Consider the following 24,399-nt stretch of genomic DNA (forward strand, 5'->3'; position numbering starts at 1 on the left):
ACGAATCAGTTGTTCAAGCCTGAATGGAATGCTGTGTAAGTGTAAAAATAGTATCTTGAAGTTTTTTCAAGGCAGTGTTTCTATGTTTACCAGGCTGAGAGGGTACTCTCCTGGAGAGTATGCTACAGATGGTAGTATAGCCAGATTTGTAAAGGAAAACAATCAAAAACCTTGGAACTTTTGTTTAAAAAATATTATTATTTTCAATCTGGGTCACTTTGACAAGATTTAGTTTTTCTTCAGTAACAGTATTCCAAAATATTTATCCATCTTATATTGTGCCTGTAATCAAACATTTTTTGCTATCTTAAGGATAGAATTTTTACCAACGTAATTTTTTGGCAGAACATCCATGATAAATTTAGCATGATAAATTTAGCATGATAAAATGTATTGATACAACTCTACTTGAAAAGGTGTAACTAAGTTCTCTTACCTCTGCCAGCATTTCCTGTACTGATAGAGCCTGGCAAAGGCACACACACATAATTACATTCACACATGATAACTGCCAGCAGTGCTATACATACCAACCAAAATTAATTCAGCACAATTGAAGCTTTATTTCTGCTGTGCAAATTTGCACTATTACTGCAAAAGAAATAACAATGCAGATTCATGGTCTGCCTAAGTTAAGGAAGTCCTGTCAAATGTTGCAGTAAGAACCACTGTCTCTCATACTTCTTGTCTCTGTAAATTACTTTGGCTTAGGTCCTGCATCTACATTTTCAGGTAACTCCAACAATGTAACGAGCCCTTTCTGCTGCTTAGAATACAAGCACGTGGCTTCTACAAATTTTACTATGATATGCCATAATGACAGAGGTTAGTGTTTCCCAAAATAATAATGTCTATAATAATCTTACTTAATAAAAACTTAAATTCTGTTTGAAGAAGCCTAAAATTATCCAGGAAGTTGAGAGTACTCTTAATACAACAGTATGTGGATGGCAATACAGCAATCATGCACTGTGATTTCTGTACACATGCACAATAATGTTTAAAGAGAACAATTTTCAAAAGAAAAGAGAACAATTACTAGAACAATTACTAGAACAATTACTAGAACAATTTTCCAGAGTTAAGTACATCATCACAAAGTACATCAATTATACTCCATTCACTTAATGCTGCCTTTCATTTTTCTGCTGTTCCCTAACCCCAATTAAGTATCATCCTAATCATTTCAGGAAGTTTTTTAATGTTACAAAACTGAAATCAGACTTACTGGGTAAAACATACCAAGCATATGAAACAAAATTAATAATAAAAAGCTAGCATAATAATTTTTTTTTTTTTTTTTTTTTTTTTTTTAAGGTTAGGGAAATCCTTATGGGATGAGGGCCTAGTACTCTAATCCGCATCTCATGAAATACTCTCATTGTGATAAGCAGGTGAGGTCTGAGCTTCAAACACTAGTATTTAGTAAAGCATGAGTGTTTTAAGTAACTTTAATCAGACTGCTCATCTAAGTAGTTCTACAGTATTGTGTGTATGACATGAGGTCTTTAGCTTTCTTTTGGAGCAGCACTATACCTATTTCTAAGAGTACAATCTATTTCCACATTTCAGTAAGATAAAAATCTTACTTGTGTTCAGTTCATTATAAAAGAACCAAAATGAAATGTTGTTGCCTATAGACATCTTAATTTATTCTTTTCCTTTACAACACTTGGCATTTTTAATCAATGAGTACATAAATGAAAAGAAAAAAAGCAGATTATCATATTGTCCCTTGTAGTTCTCTTTCAAAACCTCCTGGTGATAGTCCACAAAGAAGTAATAAATTGCTTCTATTGTGGAAAGGTATGTATCTGGCTTTCCTTTCTGATGACGCCAAAAGCAAGTTTTCCTTGTTTTCAACTCAATTTGTAGCAACCCTGTTAAGAAAAAAAACTGACACATTAGACAAAATGGATTGGTAGACAGGATGTCAAAGCCTTCAGTTCTTCTGGTTTTGGCTTTGCTGCTAACCTGCTAGATGCCTTCATGCAAATAATTTCCCTCCCTCTACTGTCATTTTTGTTTGAAAAATGGGGGTGATAATTTTATCCTTTTTCATGGACCACTTTCAAACTTGATGAAAAAGTGCTGTAGAATCTAGGTTACAGTCCCCAGATTTGCAAGTAAAACTTACGGGATATTCTTTTGCTTCTTTCAGCCTCACAGCATTTAGGAAACTGCAGTTTGGATGCAGGGTCTGATCAGATGGCAAAAGTGAATCTCACACCTACAAAGACTTGGTATTCATAAAATGATTAACTTCATCTCTTCCAAGAGATGAAGTTAATCATTTTATGAATATAAATTTATATAAATATAAATTTTATGAATATGAATTTCTTGAAAGTTAGCAACTTTCAAGTGTAAAACACTGTCAGTGTTGCTGAACTCAGAGGAATATCTGTTTGCTAAAAGCCAGATTATTGTAATTAATGTTTGTTAAGTAACTGTAATGTTCCAAGGACTACTCAAGAGAATGACAGAATCTGGTCATTAATTTTATTAGAAAATAGAAGCATTTCCACTTGAGATGAAAGCAGGAAATTTGGTATCTGTATGGCATATTTTTTTTTTTTTTTTAATCTACTGCAGTCTGTCTGGTCTGTCTGTAAATGTTTTTATTAATCAGATGAATTTTAAACAATTATCTTCATTTTTATGCTCCTTAAAATGCATAAACTATTTGAACTAAAAAACACTTTAATGTGTAATCACTCTGTATACAGGTGGACAATGAGATTATAAAGAAATAGCATATACACCAGGCAATAATAATATAATTGTGTTATAAAATTTATCTTTTTCTAAATGTTAAAATCAAATATGATGTTTGTGTCATGGGGTGGTTTGGTATAAGTAACCATGTCAGTAAAAACATTATGGTCTGTGCTTGGAGGTTATGGACAGGTAAGTTTGGACAGAAGTTTCAGTAAAGTCAAAATGCAAAATAAGGTAGTCTAATTATTGCATCTTATTATACTATACGTATGTATTTAAAATAGTAATTATATTTGTTGTTTGTTTCCCTAAAAAGGTTTCATTGCTTGTCTTTCCTTACTTTGAATAAGGGCAGCCCTTATTTCACTATGCATGAAGGAAAAAAAGTGAAGTCTCAGACCTAATCAAAGTGAAAACTTTCATAGAATCCAGCGAAGTTTCCACTTTAACAGCAGTGAACTAAATTTAGGGGATGATTCCTCAAGTATAAATTCCCACCTATTTGTTGTGTGAATATAAACATAGGTTCACTGAAGGCAAAACCACTGATGCTACTGAATGTAGCAAATGCACGATCAGTTACTTTCAAACGCAGAATTCTAGTTTTAGAAAAAAAATTAGAGGGGTTTAAGCGGTACAGTTTAGTAAGCATGTTTTTGTCATCTGTACTGTATCTGTATTGCCAAAGGCAATGTTTTCTTATAAACACTGGTTGTTCATAATAAAGTTTAAACTACTGGGGAAATCAACATTTTGGGTTTGCTTTTTTAGCAACCACATACTTTAAGCTCATTAGAAATGAATGTTTCTGTGAATCTGAGATCAAGCAAAATGGTAATACCTTTAAATCTGGCTAGATACTGAATATAACCTAACTTCCCTTACAAAATTATTCTCCTGTGCATTCTGGCAGGCAATACCTTTTTGAGAGATCTTCTACCTTCCCTTAAGCCTCTGTTTTTTCCCATATGCTGCATCCTGTTGTCACAAAATAGTTCCTGTGCTCCCTCCACTATAATAACAACAGCTCACTGTTTTGTTAATATATTTTTTATTATAAATTATTATTTATTTATTATAAATGATAATTTGTTATTATTTATAATAATAATAGCTCACTGTTTTGTTAATCCTGCATTAATTATATTTAGTCTCTTATATCTAAGAGACTTATCAACAAAATGCATGTAAGTTGTAAGGTTTTCGTATGTGCTGAAACCTTCAGTCACATCTTTGTCCCTACAGCTTGTATATAGCGGACTGGAACATTCACTAGTTCAAGAAACCCCAGTGCTGGCAAAGGCTACCATTTTCTTGTAGAAATGAAAGCAAGCACAGAAACTTAAAAAAAACAAAACAACAACAACAAAATAGATCTATGATTCAGCCCTGTACAAGAGAATAAGCTAATAAAGTAAAACATTTTGCTAATAAAAAATGAATCAAACTTACAGAAAAAATACCAAAGCAATCTGTTCCTGTAACAGCCATCTTGATGTTGCCAATATGCTTCATCACTCTCATGAGAAAGTAATCATCAACATTAGATGCAACTGTTCCTCTTCTGGTCTAGTGATCACTTGTAATGAAATAAGCAATCCTAGACATTACCAACTTTCAAGTATTTCCTGCTTTTAATGCGATTGGGTTGGTTTTGGTTTCTAAAGATACATTATACCACTTTTCCAAGAAGATACAGAAGTACTTTTTGTCCAAGTTTTTAAGGCTATCTGATTTTAAGATTAATGGACTCAATTGCTTTCTCTTGTACAATTAGCTAGATTTACTTCATATATGAATGCAGGCTTACAAACCACAAGGCTTTTCTTTACATTTTCTTGGCTTACTTCACAGATGTTTCCATCTAGTACTTCCCGTAACTTCATCTGTTTGAGTAAGTACTGTAATCACTTTTTATTTGGAATTATGAACTTCAATATAAGAGGAGTACTTTGCTGGATGATGACTTCATTTGGAAAAACGACAACAGTTCTCTTTTTCATGTATATACAACACAGCTTATGCCTGGGAAAACCCTGCCCCATCCATCTTGGAAGACAGAATCACAGAATAGTCTAGATTGGAAAAGACCTCCAAGATCACTGAGTCCAACCTCCTACCTAACGCTAACAAATCTTCCACTAAACCATATCCCTAAGCTCTACGTCTAAACATCTAAGACCTCCAGGGATGGTGACTCAACCACATCCCTGGGCAGCCTATTCCAGTGACTAACAACCCTTTCCGTAAATAAGTTCTTCCTAATATCCAACCTAAACCTCCCCTGGTGCAACTTAACCCATTCCCCCTCGTCCTGTCACCAGGCACGTGGGAGAATAGACCAACCGCCACCTCGCTACAGCCTCCCTTCAGGTACCTGTAGAGTGCAATAAGGTCACCCCTGAGCCTCCTCTTCTCCAGGCTAAACAGTCCCACCTCCCTCAGCCGCTCCTCGTAAGACTTGTTCTCCAGACCCCTCACCAGCTTTGTAGCCCTTCTCTGGACACGCTCAAGCACTTGAGACAAAACTGTTACCTCTAAAAGGAGTATGAACGCAACTTATGTCCTGTATGACAAACACTAAGTGGTAATAAGCAATGAATATGTGGGCTGTGCACACTACATATACCTGGGTAAAATTTTCCCCTGGGGGTGGATGAGAGACTGCCCTCCCCATCCAGCCTGGCCTTGTTCAAGGCCAGGGATGGGGCATCCACATTTTCTCTGGGCAACCTGTTCCAGTGCCTCACCACCCTCACAGTAAAGAACTTATTCCTAGTATTTCATCTAGATCTACTACCCTCTTTAGTTTAGTTACCCCTTTTCCTATCGCTACACTCCCCGACAGAGAGTCCCTCTCATCTTTCCTGTAGTCCCCTTTTAAGGACTGGAAGGCTGCTCTCTCCATAGAGACTTCTCCAGACAAAACAACCCTAACTTTTTCAGCCTGTCTTCACAGAAGACAATGCCCTCTGACCATTTTTGTGACCCTCTTCTGGACCTGCTCTAACAGGTCCATGTCTTTCTTGCGCTGAGAGCCCCAGAGCTGAATGCAGTGCTGCACATGTGTCCCACCAGGGCAGAGAAGAGGGGGGAGAATAACCCCCCTTGACCTGCTGGCTACACTTCTTTTGATGCAGCCCAGCATATGATTGTCTGCATTTATAAGATTTATATTACTGTTTATCATTTTCATATAATTTATGATTTACATATATGGGTACTTCATTTAACCATTTCCATAGCAGTAACTACTTATTTATTTATTACTTATTTATTTTATTACCTTGCAGTCGTTCATCAGTTATTATTTTGTTAGTTTGATTCCAGGTACTGTCAATAAATATTATTTTCTTCAGTCCAGTGCTTTCATTCCTGTTGCTTGCGATACATTCACTTAGATTTTTTTCTTCTTTAGGTTCTATTTTTGCTTGCTTAAGAAATGGTTCTCTGGAACAGTCATCATCATTGTCACAAACAGCTTTCTTACTGTATTTTTGGAGATGGAAAGCAATATCTTTTACTGAAACTGAATTGGGGCCAGGAAAGATAAGCGCTATCTAAATGAAGAAAACAAAGAAATCTCAGTATTACCAAAATCTAGTATGCTAATAGAACACCAGGAATTGTTTCATTGAAGCACTGAAACTTTCCATCCCCACCCACAAACATTTAAGTAAGTAGAAGAGTATCTTTTCAAATATTTTAATATTTTAGAAATATTTTATGTTTTTCGTCTAAAAGGATAAAGAATGGTATAAAAATAAAAAAAGACATTATAAATCTTTAATTAAATGTCACATCTGTGCCTTTAGTACCAATTCTAATGCTTCTGTACAAAAGTTTTTTCATCAAAGACAATGAATAATGTCATATCTGAAGAAGCTCAATTTCACTTGTTGCTGCAGTATATGGGGCAAGAAGGTCATAAAGAATAGTTTCTACCTTGATTTCATTCACAGGTTTTAGATCAGAAGAAATAATCTCCTCTTTCCTTCTGTCTATTGTAGGTCCCACAAATACTTTACAACAGAAAGTGATTTGCTTTATTTCATTATATTTTTTTTCAGTAGCTTCTTGTGGCATTCAGAATCTGTGGCTTGGAAAGCCTGGAATATGAAGTCATTGCAGCCTCTTCTGATTTTTGCCTGCCCTTTCCATTGTTCTTTCTGCCTTTTTTTTTTTTTTTTTTTTTTTTTTTTTAAATCTCTCTGCCTGTGTACCACCTATTCTTTCCTTGATGTCTCATTCCTTGAGGAAAATAACATCTCTTTGAGATACATACACTTTTTTCCTTTTCATGTCATCAAATTATAATGGATCGGATTTCAGATTAACTTCAATTTAAATTAGCATATAAATCAAATATCTCACATTTTTCAGGCTCTATGATAGACAATATTACATTTGGTAGTTTTTTTCTGTAAATAACAAATGTAAAAAAAATAAGGAAGTTTAGGTCTGGCAGATGGTAAATATAATAAGCAGAACACCCAACTAAATATTTTCATATGTCTGTGTAAAATATTTCTTATAGTACACAGCAAATCAAATTATCCACTAATTAAGGTGATGGACAAAGGAAATACCAGGTAGTTAGGCGGTGCTACAGCAGTTCCAAGCTTTGGAGGCCAGTCCATAACCATTATACATCTGCAGGCTTTGAGTTGCTCAAAATGGAGGGATCTACATTAACAGAATAGTGCTTCCCTTCAGCAGCAGGAGGAAGTGCATAAGATACCTCTGTATTTCCCCAGCACAAACCCTTGTTATTTATATGGAATTTCTTACTTCATGTCTTTTTTCTTTGTATTCTGGAATGCAAGGGTATTTATAGATTGTAACATCATCAGGTGCCAGGAGCTTAGCATGCACAGCGGTGCTTTTGCCATCCGTTTCATTTGGGTGTTTAATAATGTCAATCTTCAAAGGTAACTACAGTAAGAAAGAAAAGTATATATGATCACATCTATATATACAAAAGCTTATACAAAATCCAGGAGAAATCCTATGGGCATGTAATTAACATATTTCCTTTAAATAGTTTTACCACATTTTTTAGTCAATTATGAACTAAACTAGAGACCAGTGACAAGACTCACTTGTTACTTTCTCTCAATTCATATAAATACCTAAGTATGCAATGAATGCAATTTGGAAGGCTGCAACAGTAGTGTGGTTAAAAGCCCTAGAAATAGGATCAAACAATAAACAAAATATGGGTTTAAGTTTAGCAATATAATGGCCCTAAATATGAATACTCATTTGTATTAGGTATTCACCTTATCACAAAAATGGTCATTTAATTGAAACATACCTAAAGCCAATAGCTCAAATTTCCATAGTACTTCTAAAGTTCTTCCACAAAGCTTTCAGAGTACTGTCTTCAAAATGCATTTTATTTCCTAAATGATTTTGTAAAATGTATCTCTATCACCTTCGATGGTTTCCCCAAATATTGTAACTGAAGATTGTTACACTTATTTATATTTTAAGAACAGTTACCTGAATTATAACCATGACATTTAGTTATGCCTTCTAGCACACATTTTATGTAACATTTATTCTTGTTTATGAACAAATAACACTTTTGTTCACAATACATCCTGTTCTGGCCAGTGTTCTTATAAACTGAAGAATGAAGGTAAAGAAACTTAAAAACTAACTGTAAATAGCCATTTGCATGAGAGGCTGAGTGACTTCAGCTTATCTTCTATCTATTAGGTACATAAACATTTATGGGAAGAGTGGAACATTGTCAGTGCTTGTACATGTAATTCCTCAAAAATGGTAATTTTATCTAACTGTAGCTTGTTCATATATTATCACTACTGTGTTAAAGATTACTATTCATAAAGATTGAATCAGAAAAGAAATGGTCAGGGTCAGTCTGTTCTCTGTCCCTGGTAACTAAAAGGCACAAGAATATTAGAAAAGATGCATAAGAAATATTAACCTTCACAGTCGGAATTTCTTTACTAGGGACAGTTTCAACAGGAACAAAGCACGTATAACAATAAAACATCCTTGAACTATTGCATTGTGGGCATTTTGATCTCCCACTTTTTTTTGCCTTTTCAAGTACTTCCTGTGATGCCAACTGTAATTGTTGAAGTGGGTTATCTTTAAATGATGATGGAGTCTGCGATTCAAGACTTTCCAAACATTCTCTATTTCTTTTTGGTCCTTGAGAGTTTTCTTCATTTAAAAACTTAGATGAATTTAAAGACATGCTTAGCTGAAACAGACGATATGATGTACCTGTTAAATAAAAATCCATTATACTATGCACAAATTTATAGGAAATGATTCTGTATGATCCTACTTAACAAAAAAATACTTAAAGGTATTTTCTGTAACAGAAAAAAAAAAAAAAAAAAAAAATCACCTGGTTCAATTATTATAATACCAAGAACTTCAAACAGATTTCAGGAGAGCATAATGTATGCAGCTAGAAAGAACTTGAGCTCCGTGTTCTTAATGTACATACATTCATCATTTTACCCAGATAACTAATTCTATTCACTTGACTTGTGCAGAATTATATATTTTTTTTCTGTTGGTAGGATCTGTCTAAAAGCTTGTAAAAGCACTGCTTGACAATTGTTACCTGCATGAGCAGTTCCATTACTTATCAGCATGACTACTGACTAGGAATTAAATGTCTACAGGACAGAAAGCCATAAGAGGTAAGTTAACTATACAGACTTGGATCTCTATGCTGAAATTTATTGTATATGGGCAGGCCAAACTACCTGAATGAAATCCCTCTTGACAGAGCTTTGTGAGATAAAAGAAGCTTTTCAGAAGCAAGGCTCAAGGCTGAAAAAATTTTTGCAAAAGCAAACACATGGCTTTGGTACTCTATGTCCTAGATAGTAAGTGCAGACAGTCTAGATTCATTCGGCAGGTTCATACTGATTTAATAACGCTGACAGAATATTTTTTTTCAGGCTTTCTTCATGACATTGTCTCACCCTTTGAAACTAGCATAACATTTTCTCTGTGTGCTCTGAATAACATATCAGAAACTCGACTGTATACCTGATCCAGGCAGAATCAGTATTGTGTGTGCAGAGGTTTGTGTTCGCAGGCACAGCTTTAATGAAACCCTTTTAACTAGGTTATTCAAGGTCCTTCCTGGTCTGCAAAGTAGTCCATGTTCACGACCTTGAGCAGCCTTCAGTAATTATAAACTGCCTTCTGTGCTTGGTGCTTCACCACGTACAATGAAAGCAATAATCCCTCATATTTGCTTATGGCTACTTTAGACTGCCTTTTATGTCAGGAATCACACGTGAAATGATCTAACAAAACAGTTATGCTTAACAAAAACAAACAATAATTCCTGAGATGTGATCCAAAATGAATTGTTTAGATAAAAACAAATGTAATTTACTTGAAAAAACAACAAAGACAAAATAGCTAACTTCCATTATAAATTTAAATTAACTAATCCCAGAAAAATTAGTTGTTATTTTCTGGTAAAATTAAATACTTATGCGTGCGTTGCTATCTCCCCCTGCCCCCCTGACAAGCTTTAACTTTTGAAAGGTCAGGGATGGCCATTCCAATAAACACCAAATCCAATAGGCATACAGATTCTTTAGTGCAATTGGCTTATAAGTATCTCAGAGAAAGCCAAGGGAAAAATATCCACTATGTCTCAGTGATAGCTTGCTGTGCCTCTGCTAACATGTATAATTATCCTCAAGAAGCAAAAAGGCCCTGTAATTTGACAGGCGTTCCCAACCAGCAACCTGATTCTTTGCAATAGGATGCCTTACAGAACTGCAGTGTTTAATTATGATGCCCCAAAGCACCTTCATTATTGCTACTGACAAGAGCTGCGCTGCTGTAATGGCACGGAAAAACTTTTGTTGTCTCAGAATAATAGCTGTTCAAAAAGTTACTGCAGTATACGTACAGCAGACTTCTCTAAAGGAAGGAAAAAACAACAACAAAACAACAACAACAACAAAACAACAACAAAAAAAACACACACACAAAAAAACACCAAGACAGCAATGCAGTTTACACCACCTGTAAGATCCAAATCCTGATTCAGACAAAAAGTTGCAAGAATGTAAATAACCACTCCATCTGTAGTTAACCTCCAAAACCCGGGAAATACCACTTGCGGGGGGGCTCCCTCCACATCCCGACTGCAATTCGGAATTTAAATCTCGCAGGTTTTTTGCCACCGCCTCCCCCGGTCCCGCAGAGCCCGCAAAGGCCTCGGAGGGCGGCCGCGGCCTGGAGTTGCCCCGCGCTGCGCTCCCTCCCCAGCCCCGGGCGGCGAGGCGAGGGCGTCGGCCCCACGGCGCTCCTCACTCGCGCAGGGCCCGGCTCGGCCCGGCCCCGCTCCGCGCCTCGCCACTCCCTCCACTGCGGCCCCGCGCGGCCTTCGCAGCCCCCAGAGGCCCCGGAACGAAAGTACCGGGCTGCGACCGCCGCGGGGTGCGGGGACGGAAGTACGTGAGCGGCAGGGCAGCAGCGGGGAGTGGTTGCTAAGGGGCCTTAGCAACGGCACGCGCGGGCCGACTGGCTGACTGACTGACTGACGCACTGTCTAACAGACTGACTGTCTAACAGACTGACTGTCTGACTAACAGACTGAGTGGCTGACTCTCTGTCTGACTAGCTGTCAGTCTGGTTCACTGACTCCTTCCCGCATAACTGTGTCCCCACCGCGGCCTGAAGGCGCGAGGTCTTTGCACACCTCCCTGGCCCTTCAGCTGCCTCCAGCTCAGGGCTTTGCCCAGTTTCTTGTGAGCAGCAGCGGAGCGGGACCATCTTAGCAGACCAGACACTGAGGTGTCGTTTTTAACGGCCAGGCCTCCTGCAATGAAGGGGCTCTGCCCTGTTTCCATGCTTTATGCCCCTCCCCGCCCCCTCCTCCCCCCGAAAAATGTGAACAGAAACCACATCCCATTACCTGCAGGGAGGGAATCTGCATTTTTCAGCTTGTTTTTGTTCCAGGGTTTTGCACCCCCTATGAAACTGATGCCCTCGTTTTAATGGCCTTGAGATGGTGTCTCCAGGGGAGGCAGTACTGCCCTGTGGGCTCTGTTTGGTCCCTGGCTCTGCGGCCTGTGGTGGATGTCAGAAAGTTTTTGGTCCCTTGTTAACTACAGGAAAGCTAGTTTACTTCTCATTTTTTTACCCTGAACGTTTTTCACCTAGTGTACATAACTCGTACTAGTGGTTGACACCAAGCGCTGAAGAATTTTGCTGTGGTATTTTTTTATTGTTTTACATCTCTCTCTAAATGGGACTTGGGACTTTTTCTGTGGAACTCTTTGACCTGATTAAGGATGTTGCTCTACAATAACATCCAATATTCTGTGTTTAGTAACTGCATTTTTAGGTTGACATGACTAATTAGAGCAGTAATTTTGGTATAGAGAATATTTCTCCTGACTCAGTCAAATAAAGTCTGTGATATATTAGTTATAATAACCTTAAGGGGAAAAATTAACGTTATAGGCAGATTTTATGCCAAATTTTGATCTCAGTTACACCCCTAAAACCTCACTGAACTTAGTGGTATTGCATTCAATGGCAGAGAATGTCTACCAGAATTCTGTTATTTGTTTTGCTTTGAGTTGATCTGTTTTTCATGCTAGTAGTATGTAATACATTGCAGTAGTAAGAAAAAGTCTACCTTTCATGATGCATCTGTTTTTTTCTTCTCATGCTGTGACACCACCTCTTGATGTGCATTTGTTAATTATGTTGGAATAACAAAACGTTTAACACAAGGAAGACTTTTGTAATAGCTTCTAAAATTATTTCTTACCAAAATTATTTATAGTAGGTTTTACTAAATGTCCTATTTCCTGCTTTGCTTAAATGATTTCTCTCGATGCTTAATCCAGAGAGGAACTTTTTGGGAACAACAGAGCTCATCATTTAAAGGCTGGATCTGTAATCTGAATTACTGCTTTGTATTTTATACTGTGCAGTTATGTGCACCTGAAAGCTCTGATATTAACAAAACAAAACCATTCTTCAGAATGGTTGCTACATTGTTTTTGTTTCAAGTTCTTATTTTCACAATTTATTAAAAAGATATATGTATATATATGTATATATATATGTATATATATATATATAAACAGGTATTTCTCAAATTTGATTTCTGCTCAGACATAGTAACAGTGTAAATTTGTGTTTGTGTTTTTAATTATGCTGAAGCCAGGATATACTAGTTGACTGATTTCAGTAAGACTTCTGCTAATCTGCAGTCCTCATGTTGCTTGCAACTCCTGAACAAAAACTGAATATATAAAACCAGCAGGAACAGGTGATGGGGACATTCAATTTTTATTTTTTTTTTGTGTGTGTGTGTGTGCATTTTAGAAGTACATAAATAATATCATAAATATTTTGTGTGGAGATATTTAGAAGAAAATGGAAGTTTCGCTTTTATGATTATTTTTTATGATTACTGAAAAATTGAATATTTTTCACATTTTCAGCATGTTTCTATTAAGAATGTGTGGTGATTCTTCTGTTTATTGCCAGAAATGACCATGAACATGCTCTATGTAAGCTACAGTGATTGCTTTGACTGACAATTTTAATTATCTAAAGTTTAAATATGTGCTGATATGTGTTATCAGTTTTTTTTTTAAGGTATTCTTGTAAGAACAATTCTTGCCGTATGTCAGTAGAAAAATGCAAAAGCCTCCTTTGACTTTTGAAGTATTTTTACAGTCTCAAGGTTTGGTGAGTCTGAGTGCTTATTATTTTAACTACCCATGTGTATGATGAAGTGAATGTGCAGGAGTGAGGTCGTAAGCAAAGCCATGTGAATACAAATATTGAGAATTGAGTTTGAACATAGATTGTATTTCCTAAACCCTCAGGCACCAGAAACTAAGAGGTCTGTAGAAATGGCAAATCTTCAAGAGAGCAACCTTTCTGTTACCTTTCCTTTTTCTCAAAGGTAAACCATGGAGAAAGTTTTTGTCTGCTGTATAGAAGTTTTGTAATGTTGTAATCATGCTTGAGTGATGACACTGACCCAAGCTTTGTTTAAAATATTTGATCGGTCCACAGCATTACTAACATAACACAAAGTTCTGAGCCCTGAGGCAAAACATTCTGATGAGTATGAAAAGGGGAATAGCTAGTTTTGTTTTTTAATGAGCTTTCTTTGTTTTCTTGTACTGGTAAGGCTGTTAGGAAATCTTTCAATATGACTTTATATTTTGTTAAAGAATTTAACATAATGTGGATATCAGTGATTCTTCCAAATTACATTATTTTTGGAGGAAACAGAAAATTCCTTTTGATCTACCTACATTATTTGCAAATCAAAGCCTCACTGAAAGCCTTTAACTACAGAACTATGAGAAAAAATTGATCTTCTGCATCGACCCAAAACTTTTCATCTTACAGAAACAATGTGTAAAAATATTTTGACAGGTGGAACGTTTAATTGTAAGAATTTAATTTTTATTTAGAAGACAATGTTTTTAAGAGGAGCAATCTTAGATAAAAAATTGAAACATTTTAATTTGGGAAAACATCAAAAATTATGAGTAAGTTTTAATTTTCTAATTGGTTTTACTTACCTTTTCCCTTTTTACACTAAAATGAACACGTGTATAAACAGTTTGCTTTCCATTTGATTTGGGGGTGGTAGTGGTGACTAATTTGTCTTGCTGTCTTACTATTATGGTAGAACATATCATTGTCTTTCAGCTGTATTAGAGGTTTTAAAAACAGATTGATTACTCTGTATTAACGCTTCCTAAGTTATTTCAGGAAAGTAACCAAGTTGATGATTAACTTCAAATGACTACTATTTTTTTTCAACAATTTGTTCAAATATTTAAGCTACTAGCTTAAATTCTTTGCTAGACTAGAGCAGAGTTTCTTCTTATGCTTCCAAGGCTGTTCTCAACAGATGGAAGGCATTACTATCCCTTCAGAGAACTTAAATTGCACATGATTTTATTTGTCTGTTTAGAAACATAACAACCCTTTTTTCCTTCAGTTATCTCCTTTTCTAACTGAAAAGTTATAGTCTTTTTAATTACTCTGTGTATGCTCTAATGGGCCTCCCTGGCCTATTTCTGTTTTTCTCTCTTTTTGAGATGATATAATCACCTCTGGATGCAGGACATGGGACAGGAGGAAATTGCAGTCTATGTTAATAATGTTGCCAAAATTAGAAGTTCTTACGAGGTATACGTAAAATGCATTTATGACAGTATTACAACTCTTTATCCAAAATAAATTTCACAGGTTATCTGATTTAATCTTTTCATTTGTATTATATTCAAAAATAACTATTTTTACTATGTACTGATTACAGAAGAGCTGGCCAAGATGTGTCTCTTTAGATGAGCCTCATTCTTTGGTGGATAAGTTACGAAAAGACATTTCCTTCAATGCTCTAAGTCTCTGTATGAACATATTCCATTGAACATCAGTTCACTCTCAGATTTGGAGAACAGAATAAACTCATGCATCACTGAACTAAAGAAATATGCTGAAAAAATATCTTGGAAACAGCTTGGAGTAATATAAAAAAAAATAAGACTGCATATGTAGATATAAATTGTAGATTAACAGCTTGCTAAATTCTAGAAATTTAAGTAAAATACAATGTGCACGTTAGATATTTTCTAGGTATTATTTAAACGAAAGGCATTGTTCCAGATAATTGTTTTCAGCTTTTCCTCAGTTTGTAAGTGTGAAGTGTCAAATTTGTAATTAAAAAAAAAGTCTAATAAGCTAAAGTCCCAGTTCTGCCTAGATATTGTGAACATTTTGTTTCATGCGTAACCAAAGTGACTGTGAAAACATGTTGTTTTCCACAGATGTTGGTGTTATAAAGATAATATGAGACATATAGAAAGATAAAAATAGCTATTTTTAAGCTTTCCAATAATTCCAGTGATACAATGTGTTAAGTTTTATGCACGTACACATTTAGATGTAGATCCAGATATATGAAAAGCCTTTGCGTGATTAAATTTTAATCCATAAATTCATCAATCCAGACCCTATTTCTAGCTAAAACTTGCTATTTTTTAAAAAAAGATTACTTCTGAGCAAACTGATGCAGAAAAACTACTGACGCAGACAAATGAGATGCAGAAAGCAAAGGTATATTCTTTATTTTTAATTCCATTTATGGGTTAGATGAGAAAGACAAAATTTACAAATCTTTTCCTTGGATCCTGAAGTGAGATTATACTTATCTCTGTATGCTTGTGGGAAAATAAAACAAAACAAAACAAAATAACAACAACAAAAAACTTGAAAAATGTTTTTTCTTTGTTATATCCAATGATATTTTGTAATAATATGTCACTAACTTTCAGTTTTAAACCATTGCTCCTAGTCTGAAGTAAATTCACATTTAATTGTATGAGTTGTCTTAGCGTACGATATTATTTATATAATTCTGTGAAATAGCATTAATTTTGAATTACAAATTTAAACATTTTTCAGATTTCCAAATACATTGTTGAGGAATCAAAAGCTACAAATGTAGAGGTGAGCTTTATTACATTAATTATATTTTTTAAACTACATAGTATTTTGTCTTATGAATATTCTTCAAACTGGAAATCAAAGAAATACCTCTGATACCAAACAAAGGGAAAGAAAACTTTTGAGAATCACTCATTCAGAATTCAGTATCAATTTTTCTAGGCTATATTATTTTAGATATATGGCATAAAGGAAATTCCACATAGTGTAAATATGGCAATTAAAATTATTCATTTGAAATATAACAGTCACATCTTTGGAGACTAGTGTCAGTGACTTTCCAGTGTGCTAGGTGAGGGACTTGAAGGAGAACAAATGTGTCTCTTGATTGTTTGGAATGTCTCAACCCTGGTAGGTTTTGGTTGTTGGTTGAACTTGGGGCATAATCAGGCATTAAAAAGTTTTTTTTTTATATTTATATATATTTTTACATTCATATTTGAATGTGGTATTTGAAATATTAATGTGAATATTCCCCCAAATGGGCCATAAGTTAGTAATAACCCATAGAGTTAATATGTTGAGGGATGCAAAAATTTTAACATAAGGACATATATTTGTAGCTTGGCTTATTAAAGTTCAGCTTTATGAACAATCAGAAGTTTGTGCATGACTGGAAACTCATACCAGAACTGATGTGACAGAGCAGATATGGTCAAAGTGGCCAAGAAATAGTTAATATAATCTCAAATTGAAAAAAATAATATATATAGGTTGAAAGAAGCAAAAAGCCCAACAACTATAAAAAAAAAGCATGGAATTAAATTAGTCATATTTTCTGATAGAAAATAAAGTTTTGAGGAAGAAGAAATCCACAGGAAACAAACTGTATCAAAGATTGAAGTGATCTTTTCATGTATTTTGACAGATTCTTAGTGGAATAAAATAAAGCAACTACTAAAGAAAATAGTTTATAGAATGGCATCACCAGCAAGTGAACACATCTGTTATAGAATAGTCTTTAGGTTTTACATTAGGGAAAAAAAAAAATAATAAAAAAAAAATAAAATAGTATTTTCTTACTTTAGGAAAAAAAAAAAAAAGTGTATGTTTGAAATAGTATTTTCTCTGTACATTCTATACATTAACACAAAAGAAACATGATAATCAGCTTAAATTACTAAAGGTTTTTCTTTTATCTTTAGAACTGTAACTACCCTGGTTTCAAGCTAAAACAACTTTTAGAATTACCAAGACATTTGGAAGCTCCAAAACGTTGCAACTTAGTTATAAAAGCTCAGCATTTCCAAGTATGTACTGTTTGTTTCAGTATCCTAAACAGAAGCTGCTGATAAAGAGCAGATATTTTGACTCATACATTGTGTTCCATTTTCATACATGTTTATGTATGCAATATGCAACATATACAAAACAGCAATACTAATTGCTGTTAGCATTTCTTGAAGTTACAAAACTGACAAATCTAGGAGCTTTTTATGTTTAGGAGTCATTATTGTTGGATTCTTCTTGCTGCCCTGTCCTTTGTCCCAGAGTTGACCAATAATGAAAGTACTAAAATAAAGAATGATAAACTAATATTAAGCTTAATTCCAAAAACAAGGTAAACCCAGAATTACAATATAGAATATGTTTTTTTGTTTGTATGTTTGTTTGTTTGTTTTTAGTCTCCTTTGGCATGTATGTTACACGTTGTCTTAAATTACATGGTTGTTTTTGTTTGGTTGCATACTCTAGTATATCCTCATCTCCCACCCGAGGGCATAAAAAGTGAAGATATTCCTTATATTTTGTATATGACTTACAGCAGAAAAATGTCCAGATGCTTCTATGTGCACTGTAAATTAATGCTAGTTAGTGCTTTTTTGTCAGGCAAGGAAAGATTTATTTGACAATATGCTAATTCCTTTGGTGTGCATGTACCCATCTTTTATATGACTGATGTGGGGTAATTTTTCTATGTAAAGGTAAAGCTTTTCCACCTGGACTAAATTAGCCATGAGATTTGTAAATGACAATTTAGAATATTATTGTAACACCAACCTTTTTATTCTAATTTTCTACAGATTTCAGTGGGAATTAGCAATGTCTTTAAATTCTTCAGTTACTTCACTTTATTATTATTATTTTTATTTTTGCATAAACCCTAATGTCTTGGAGACTGGTTGTTGACCTTACTACTTACACTGGATAAAAGTCTCATATGAGTTTATAATCTACAGCTATTCCTAATAGTTCTGTTTTTAATACAAAGCTAGAACCTCATAGAGCTTTCTGAATACCACAGCTGTGTTTTTAAAAAAGTCATTGTAGGACTGGTTTAAAATTTTTGTTTGAATGTGTGCAAATGTACAGAGGTAACCAAGATGCAAGGAATTTCAAAATCATGTTAGTGTTTCTGCACACAGTTCTGACACAATTTAGAATCAGTGCTTGCCTCCTAATGTCAAAGTTAATCCACTGCCTGTATCTGCTTTGTTGTGGTTATTTACAATATTTGTGATTTTAAATATTTTTAATCGTGTTAGGATTTTAATGTAACAAAGCTGAGAGATTTGCAGGTATCCAGCAAATGCAGATCAGTCCCCGTATTTTGATAACTTAATGCGGAGGTAAAGGTACCTTTTGTTCTCAGTAAAAGCTAAGCATTTCCTTTGCAAGCTTTTTCCCCTTCAGTATTTCCTCAAACTAAAAGAAGGTTCCTACTTTCTTGTGTTCGAGATTCTGTTCGAAATGAAAATCCTTGTACTTTTTATCTTTGTCTAGTTTTTTTTGTTTGTTTGTTTTTTTCCTTGTGTTTTTTTTCAGAATGACATACTTAAAGTTTGGAGAAGCTTGTTTCTCTCAAAATCATCTATTGCAGTGTTTCAGGATTCTTTTTGGTGGTAGCTTATCCAAAAGTTTAAGGTACAAATGAATTTAAAGCATTCTTTGGTCTGTTATTATCAAAGAAACAAGCAAAAGATTCTGTAAGTAAAAAAATGCAGCAAGGTACTAATTACGATCAATTACATCAAGTGTAGGTCCAAGACTGAACCTGCTGTTTATATACCTTTAAACAGGAGTAGTTGAGCACATGATGAGATGCTTTAGTTAGCAGGTGTATACCATGATGCTTATAATGCCTTTAGATCAAAATTGTCTACACAATTGTAATGGTGCTAGCACTTATATAGGATAATATGATTTTGCAACATTTAGGTTACGAACATTAATATATGTATTCTATTATCTTGGGTAGTCACAATTATAAAGGAGAGAAGGAATATATTCACATGGTAGAAGACTGATTATGTATACCGGTTTTGATTCAGTACAGCACTTAGATTCCATCTTAATTATTAGCTGATATACTTAACATATGCTTCAAATAACGCATGTTCTTAAGTGCTATTCTGAATCAGGAACTACTGCAATATACTACAAAAAACTCTTAATACATTTAGAACAAAATATTGTAGGAAGAGGTGGAATTGTTTTAGGAGTAAGCGTTTCAGTGGTGCTCCTTTGCATTGTCCCCGTCATAGGGTGAATAAACATGAGCTTCAGCAATCTCTTACATCAGCATATTAGCATGCAACAATATCTGAATTTACACTGATGTCTTCTCTCCTGATTTGTTTTTTTCCTTTCAAGCCTAACCAAGAAGATCAAGACCACTTTTTTGATAGAATTGCAGAAAACTTTGTGGTGCTTTTTCTTCTTGTTCCCACGAAGGCTAAAGATACATTTTTTCAGGTAAATGAACGCTTACGTAGTATTTTCAATGATATATATAGAAATACTATATTTGGGCTCATAAAACTATTAACATGTCACATAAACAAATTTACATGTAATCAGTTTGGCAGCATTTGGTACAAAATAGAACTGGAGATACATGCATGTAAGTAGAAGAGAGGAAACAATTAGAAATATTGAGGAAAAGCTAGAAATTATCACTTCTTTATCAAAAGTCAAATTTTGGCTCGCAGAATGTATCAATAATACAACAATATGAAAGATGAGATATTTCCAATTTTCTTGTTTTTCATTAACTATTGTGATTAGCTAAATATTAACAAATTAATATACTTAATATGTTATTAATATAATGCTTTATTCTGCATCCTAATTTTAGCCCTAAGTGACTCATTCAAAGTACGTAATTTTGTTTAAATCAGTATTGTCTAGCTCAGTCTTAACTGGGGACTTTGACTTATACATTGGCTAAGCAAATTATTGAGAAATGTGTTCCCTTACTAATGATATAGTTGCCTAAAGTTTCACAGAAGTAATAAAAGGTTGTACTATTATTATTATAGCATAATGGCTTTGTATTACTACACTTCACTTTAATATTTTTACATTAAGTAAAAAAAAAAATTAATATGAAAGCTCTTCTTGTCACCTGGGTAGATACAGTGTTATTCTTATTTTGGTAGGTGTATCCTGACTGTTTGTCACAAGTCATCTATGTCAAGTTCTGCGAAGCGTTTCCTGAATCCATTGAAAGTTTTGATGATGATTTTAAGGATGGATTGGTAGACTTCATTTTTCAGTGGATATCAGGTACTGGTAGTTGTTTTTTTTGTGTTTTATTTTTTTATGAGACATATTTTGTCCAGGCCACCAGATATATATTTCAGTGAGAATCTAACGCTTTTTTCCCTAGTAATGATATACATATATAGAAAATTCAGTATTGGGAATACTATTGTCAAAGCTGCCAGTCTGTGCTCAGGTGATAATGTTGATAATAGCACTGATAACAATATCTTATTTTTGATTATTGGTAGATAAATATGAATAAACAGTGTAAAACAGTAGTTGGGAAAGAAGAGAAAGAATCTGAACTGGCTATCCATGGCATTATTTCTCTTTCTAGTTTAAGAAAAAATAAAACTGGATCTGACATTTCAAAGTGTTTTTCGCAAAACTATGTCAAACAAAGTACGTAACCTACTTTAAACTATGCTGTATAAATGTCTTGGCAAACCTGTTTAGTATTCTATTGTCTGAATGCAGCTGATACTGTGGAAGCATACTACATTCTAATTATTTATTTGCATAGCGAGATAAGCTGAACTGGACCTTCCAGTGTTCAATAATGAGAAAGTCTTGCTGAAAATGTGAGACATTTCACAGAACCTGCTTATCTTTCTATCGGTCTATCATGATACAATCTACCTACACTTTTGGAAATGTTCCTGTATAAGATGATTGAGAATTAAATATTTTCCCCATTAAATGAAGCTATTTCAAGGGCAAAGTTAAATCTGAAAGTCCAGCTCCCCTTATTCATGTTGCATTAGAACTGTATGAGCTCTGATGTCTCTGTCTTTCAAAGCTTGTATGTCTCAAAATTTGAGTGGATAGGAATTGATAATCTCTTTAGAGCTGGTGATTATCAGGATGATGCTGAAAAGAAAGTACTCTATTTTAAAGATTATATATAGTCTATAATCCAGCCCAGTCATTGCTATACTGCAGTGACTCTGTTCTGGAATAGCTCTTTTAGCTGTAAAAGTGCTTAACTATTGCAGAATTATCCAGCAAGGATATAATTGCACCTGGAGACATAGCTTATAATTGAACTGATGAATGCAGATTTAATTTCACTGCTTTCTTAATGATATCCTGTAGGAGAAATATTTTGGAGGAATCTATGGTAAGCACATACATGCAGTCAGGATACAAGTCTTAAAATTCAAGAAAAATTGTACTAATTACCAGAAAAGCTGCTGAACGTAGTTATCATATATATATATATATTAGTTAAACAGAAGACTAGGAGATCATTCCTTGATCTCCCTATAGAAAAAATGGTCAGTTTGTATGAATATTCTTACAGTGCTCTGACTGTACCTATACTAGAAGCTTCTCTTGCAATAGAATTGTGATTAAATATCTGTATTTACTGTCTAACAGTAAGAGTCTATGATTCTTAGATTGTATATGTTACCTAATATCCATTCCAAAACTTAGATTTAGAGCAGATTTCTATCTTTAGTGCTCATTTATTCAGGTTCCATAGCAGTGTGGAATTCTTTATCTTGTATGTTGAACCTGATTGACAAATGCAATAGAAATATGTTTTTGAAGTAGACACAAAATACAAAAATATTTTCTCAAAACCTTTCTTTATGTCAGTCACTGTTTCTTGGGCAGAATTTTCTTTTTAGTTACAGACAGAGAAAATTAAGTATAGAAAAAAATACTCTGAAAAATCTAATTTAGAGAAGGTTTACATATTTCAAGGTTATGTGCACCAAGCCTCAAGTGGGCCTTTAACTTGGAAGAGCTGGATAAACCCACAGTAGAGTCTGTAATGTGTAACCACTATAAAGAGATAATGGACAGAATTAACCAAAATTTAGTCAGACTAAAAAAAAAAAAAAAATACACCACCACCACCAAAACCCCAAGAAACTAGAAGACCATTGCTATGGCAGAGATTCTGTATCTGCATGAAATTTATAGTGTGGGAGCTGTGCAAAATTCTACTGGAATGAATACTGAAAACCACTGAGTAAAGTAAATTATGTATTGCTGCCAGAGTAATTCACAACCTCACCAAAAAATGCAAATGTATTAAATTACTGGAATTGGAACAACCACAAAATATAGATATTTGTTCATGTGCAAAACCAAGCAGAAGTGGAAAGGATACAGCAAAATCTGTCCATAAGGAAGGTTTACTTTAAATATATGACTATATATCAGTTAAACAGGCATGGCTCCTGAGCTTAAGGTTGAGCATCGGCATAAAAATTTGAACATTGGAGTTAGGAAATAAATAAATAAATAAAATAATTTAATTTGGGAAGATTCATAGGGTAATTTTCAAAAGTAACACCAACATTTTTCTTAATTTAATTTTTGTTTTCCGGGTCTGAAACCAAAGAAATGTGTATGGGAGAAATGGAATCTTCAGAGCTTTAAGGCTACCACAGCAAATTCTAATAGTGAAGGTGCTACTGTTAACATACAGGCTTGTGGATCTGCCAGTTCTGCAGCAGCCTGTAAGTCTTGTAAACATTTTTTATCTCATAATGCATATTACTTTATGAATATTGGAATGTAACTTATAGTAGATTGCAAAACCTAATTGTCAACGTATATTACTAGTAATATTTTTGTTTTATTTTGCACCGAATCAAAATGTCATAGCGATTTATGATAAATTGTGGATCAACTCTAAGCACATATCCTCCCATATACTGACACTTGTATTTTATTGTAAACAATTTTACAAGGTCTTTAAAGAAGCTGCTGATGCTAAGACTCATCTAGTAAAATCTGATAGTTTCAATTGGTCATGTCCTCTACTACTAATGACTGTTGCTTTTTTTCCTATTCCTTTTTCTGGCCACTGGCTCTCACTTTTGCACTCTTCCCCTTTGTCTTCCCCTTTGTCTTCCCCTTTGTCTTCGACTTCCCCTTTGACTTCCCTTTTGTCTTCCTTGTCCTGGTGGACCAGATCTTTGGCTGTATTATTCTTTGATATTAGACCGCTGTTTTTTCTCACTACTGTATTAACATCTTATCTCAAGGTTTTTGTGCTGATGTTTCTAGCTCGCTCCCTTTCATTCAAATGTGTGATCCGACATTTTATTTCTTCAAGCTGGCTAGATTCTTCTACCATATTCCCCATGTCTAAAGTTTCTGTTTTCCTTCTGGCAGCTACAGCCATTGTTTTAGGCTGCCAGTCTTCTCTTGATATTTTTAGTCTTCCTTCTGCCCCGACAACTTTTCCCATCTTTGCCTTTTTTTCCCCCTCCTTTTTTTTCATGGGCTCATCCTAATTCTGAATTTATATCACTACCCAATCACCAAGGTAAGGAAACATTATTTTTGTTGCAAAATAGTTCAGATAAAAACTCATAAATTTGCATCAAAGGTAGTGAAGTCTGTGATTCTTTGGTTTTGCATTTTCTCGTGTATAATTGGCTATATAAAATAGAAATATTCATAGCCAGTCTTAAAATTAAGCTGAAGAATGATTTTAGGAATTCTTTAGTGATGGAATCTATCTGAATGGGCTAAGATATCTCTGTGCAATTTTTTCCTGCTCCCCAGCCTCTATCATTTTTAATGATATTACACTGACAAGTTTTCTTTAAAATTATGTTAAACATTTAAGAAAAGGTAGTGGTTTGTACTCATTAATGTTTAGGAGAGAAAGTTTGGAACATGCTGTACTCAGGAAACCTTAAATTA

General features: G+C 34.5%; 2 protein-coding genes across 6 annotated transcripts; one reads left to right on the forward strand and one right to left on the reverse strand.

Annotated features, from left to right (window-relative positions):
- Positions 1-1,058: 1,058 nt before the first annotated feature.
- On the reverse strand, positions 1,059-11,181 carry DTWD1 (DTW domain containing 1). 5 transcript variants are annotated; one of them, XM_035335720.1, is made up of 6 exons: positions 11,056-11,070; positions 10,475-10,654; positions 8,678-8,982; positions 7,513-7,656; positions 6,008-6,281; positions 1,059-1,880 (listed from the first exon to the last, which is right to left on the reverse strand). In XM_035335720.1, exons 2-6 carry the CDS (start codon positions 10,548-10,550, stop codon positions 1,651-1,653), a joined length of 1,029 nt encoding a protein of 342 aa, XP_035191611.1. In that variant the 5' UTR covers positions 10,551-10,654; positions 11,056-11,070; the 3' UTR covers positions 1,059-1,650. The 5 variants fall into 5 exon arrangements, with proteins under 5 accessions (XP_035191611.1, XP_035191615.1, XP_035191614.1 ...); XM_035335724.1 differs by lacking the exon at positions 10,475-10,654 and having other exon boundaries at positions 11,056-11,181; XM_035335723.1 differs by lacking the exon at positions 10,475-10,654 and having other exon boundaries at positions 8,678-8,959; positions 11,056-11,099.
- Positions 11,182-15,626: 4,445 nt separating this feature from the next.
- Positions 15,627-23,195, forward strand: LOC118172054 (protein FAM227B-like). Its single transcript, XM_035335726.1, has 6 exons — positions 15,627-15,849; positions 16,198-16,242; positions 17,385-17,489; positions 19,834-19,935; positions 20,622-20,748; positions 23,084-23,195. The coding sequence occupies exons 1-6, from the start codon at positions 15,835-15,837 to the stop codon at positions 23,119-23,121; spliced, it is 432 nt and encodes a 143-aa protein (XP_035191617.1). The 5' UTR covers positions 15,627-15,834; the 3' UTR covers positions 23,122-23,195.
- Positions 23,196-24,399: the final 1,204 nt, after the last annotated feature.

The sequence above is a fragment of the Oxyura jamaicensis genome, chromosome 10, assembly GCF_011077185.1.
Source record: "Oxyura jamaicensis isolate SHBP4307 breed ruddy duck chromosome 10, BPBGC_Ojam_1.0, whole genome shotgun sequence".
Classification (NCBI taxonomy): Eukaryota; Metazoa; Chordata; class Aves; order Anseriformes; family Anatidae; genus Oxyura; species Oxyura jamaicensis.

Excerpts from the sequence above, each read along its gene's own strand:
- DTWD1 (XM_035335720.1), bottom strand. The coding sequence starts at position 10,550 with ATGAAGGTGCTTTGGGGCATCATAATTAAACACTGCAGTTCTGTAAGG. Across the intron at positions 8,983-10,474 it reads TGCAAAGAATCAGGTTGCTG|GTACATCATATCGTCTGTTT; the intron begins GTTGGGAACGCC and ends TTTATTTAACAG. Across the intron at positions 6,282-7,512 it reads ACAAAGAAAAAAGACATGAA|ATAGCGCTTATCTTTCCTGG; the intron begins GTAAGAAATTCC and ends TTCTTCATTTAG.
- LOC118172054 (XM_035335726.1), top strand. Across the intron at positions 16,243-17,384 it reads CAAAAGCTACAAATGTAGAG|AACTGTAACTACCCTGGTTT; the intron begins GTGAGCTTTATT and ends TTTTATCTTTAG. Across the intron at positions 17,490-19,833 it reads TAAAAGCTCAGCATTTCCAA|CCTAACCAAGAAGATCAAGA; the intron begins GTATGTACTGTT and ends TTTCCTTTCAAG.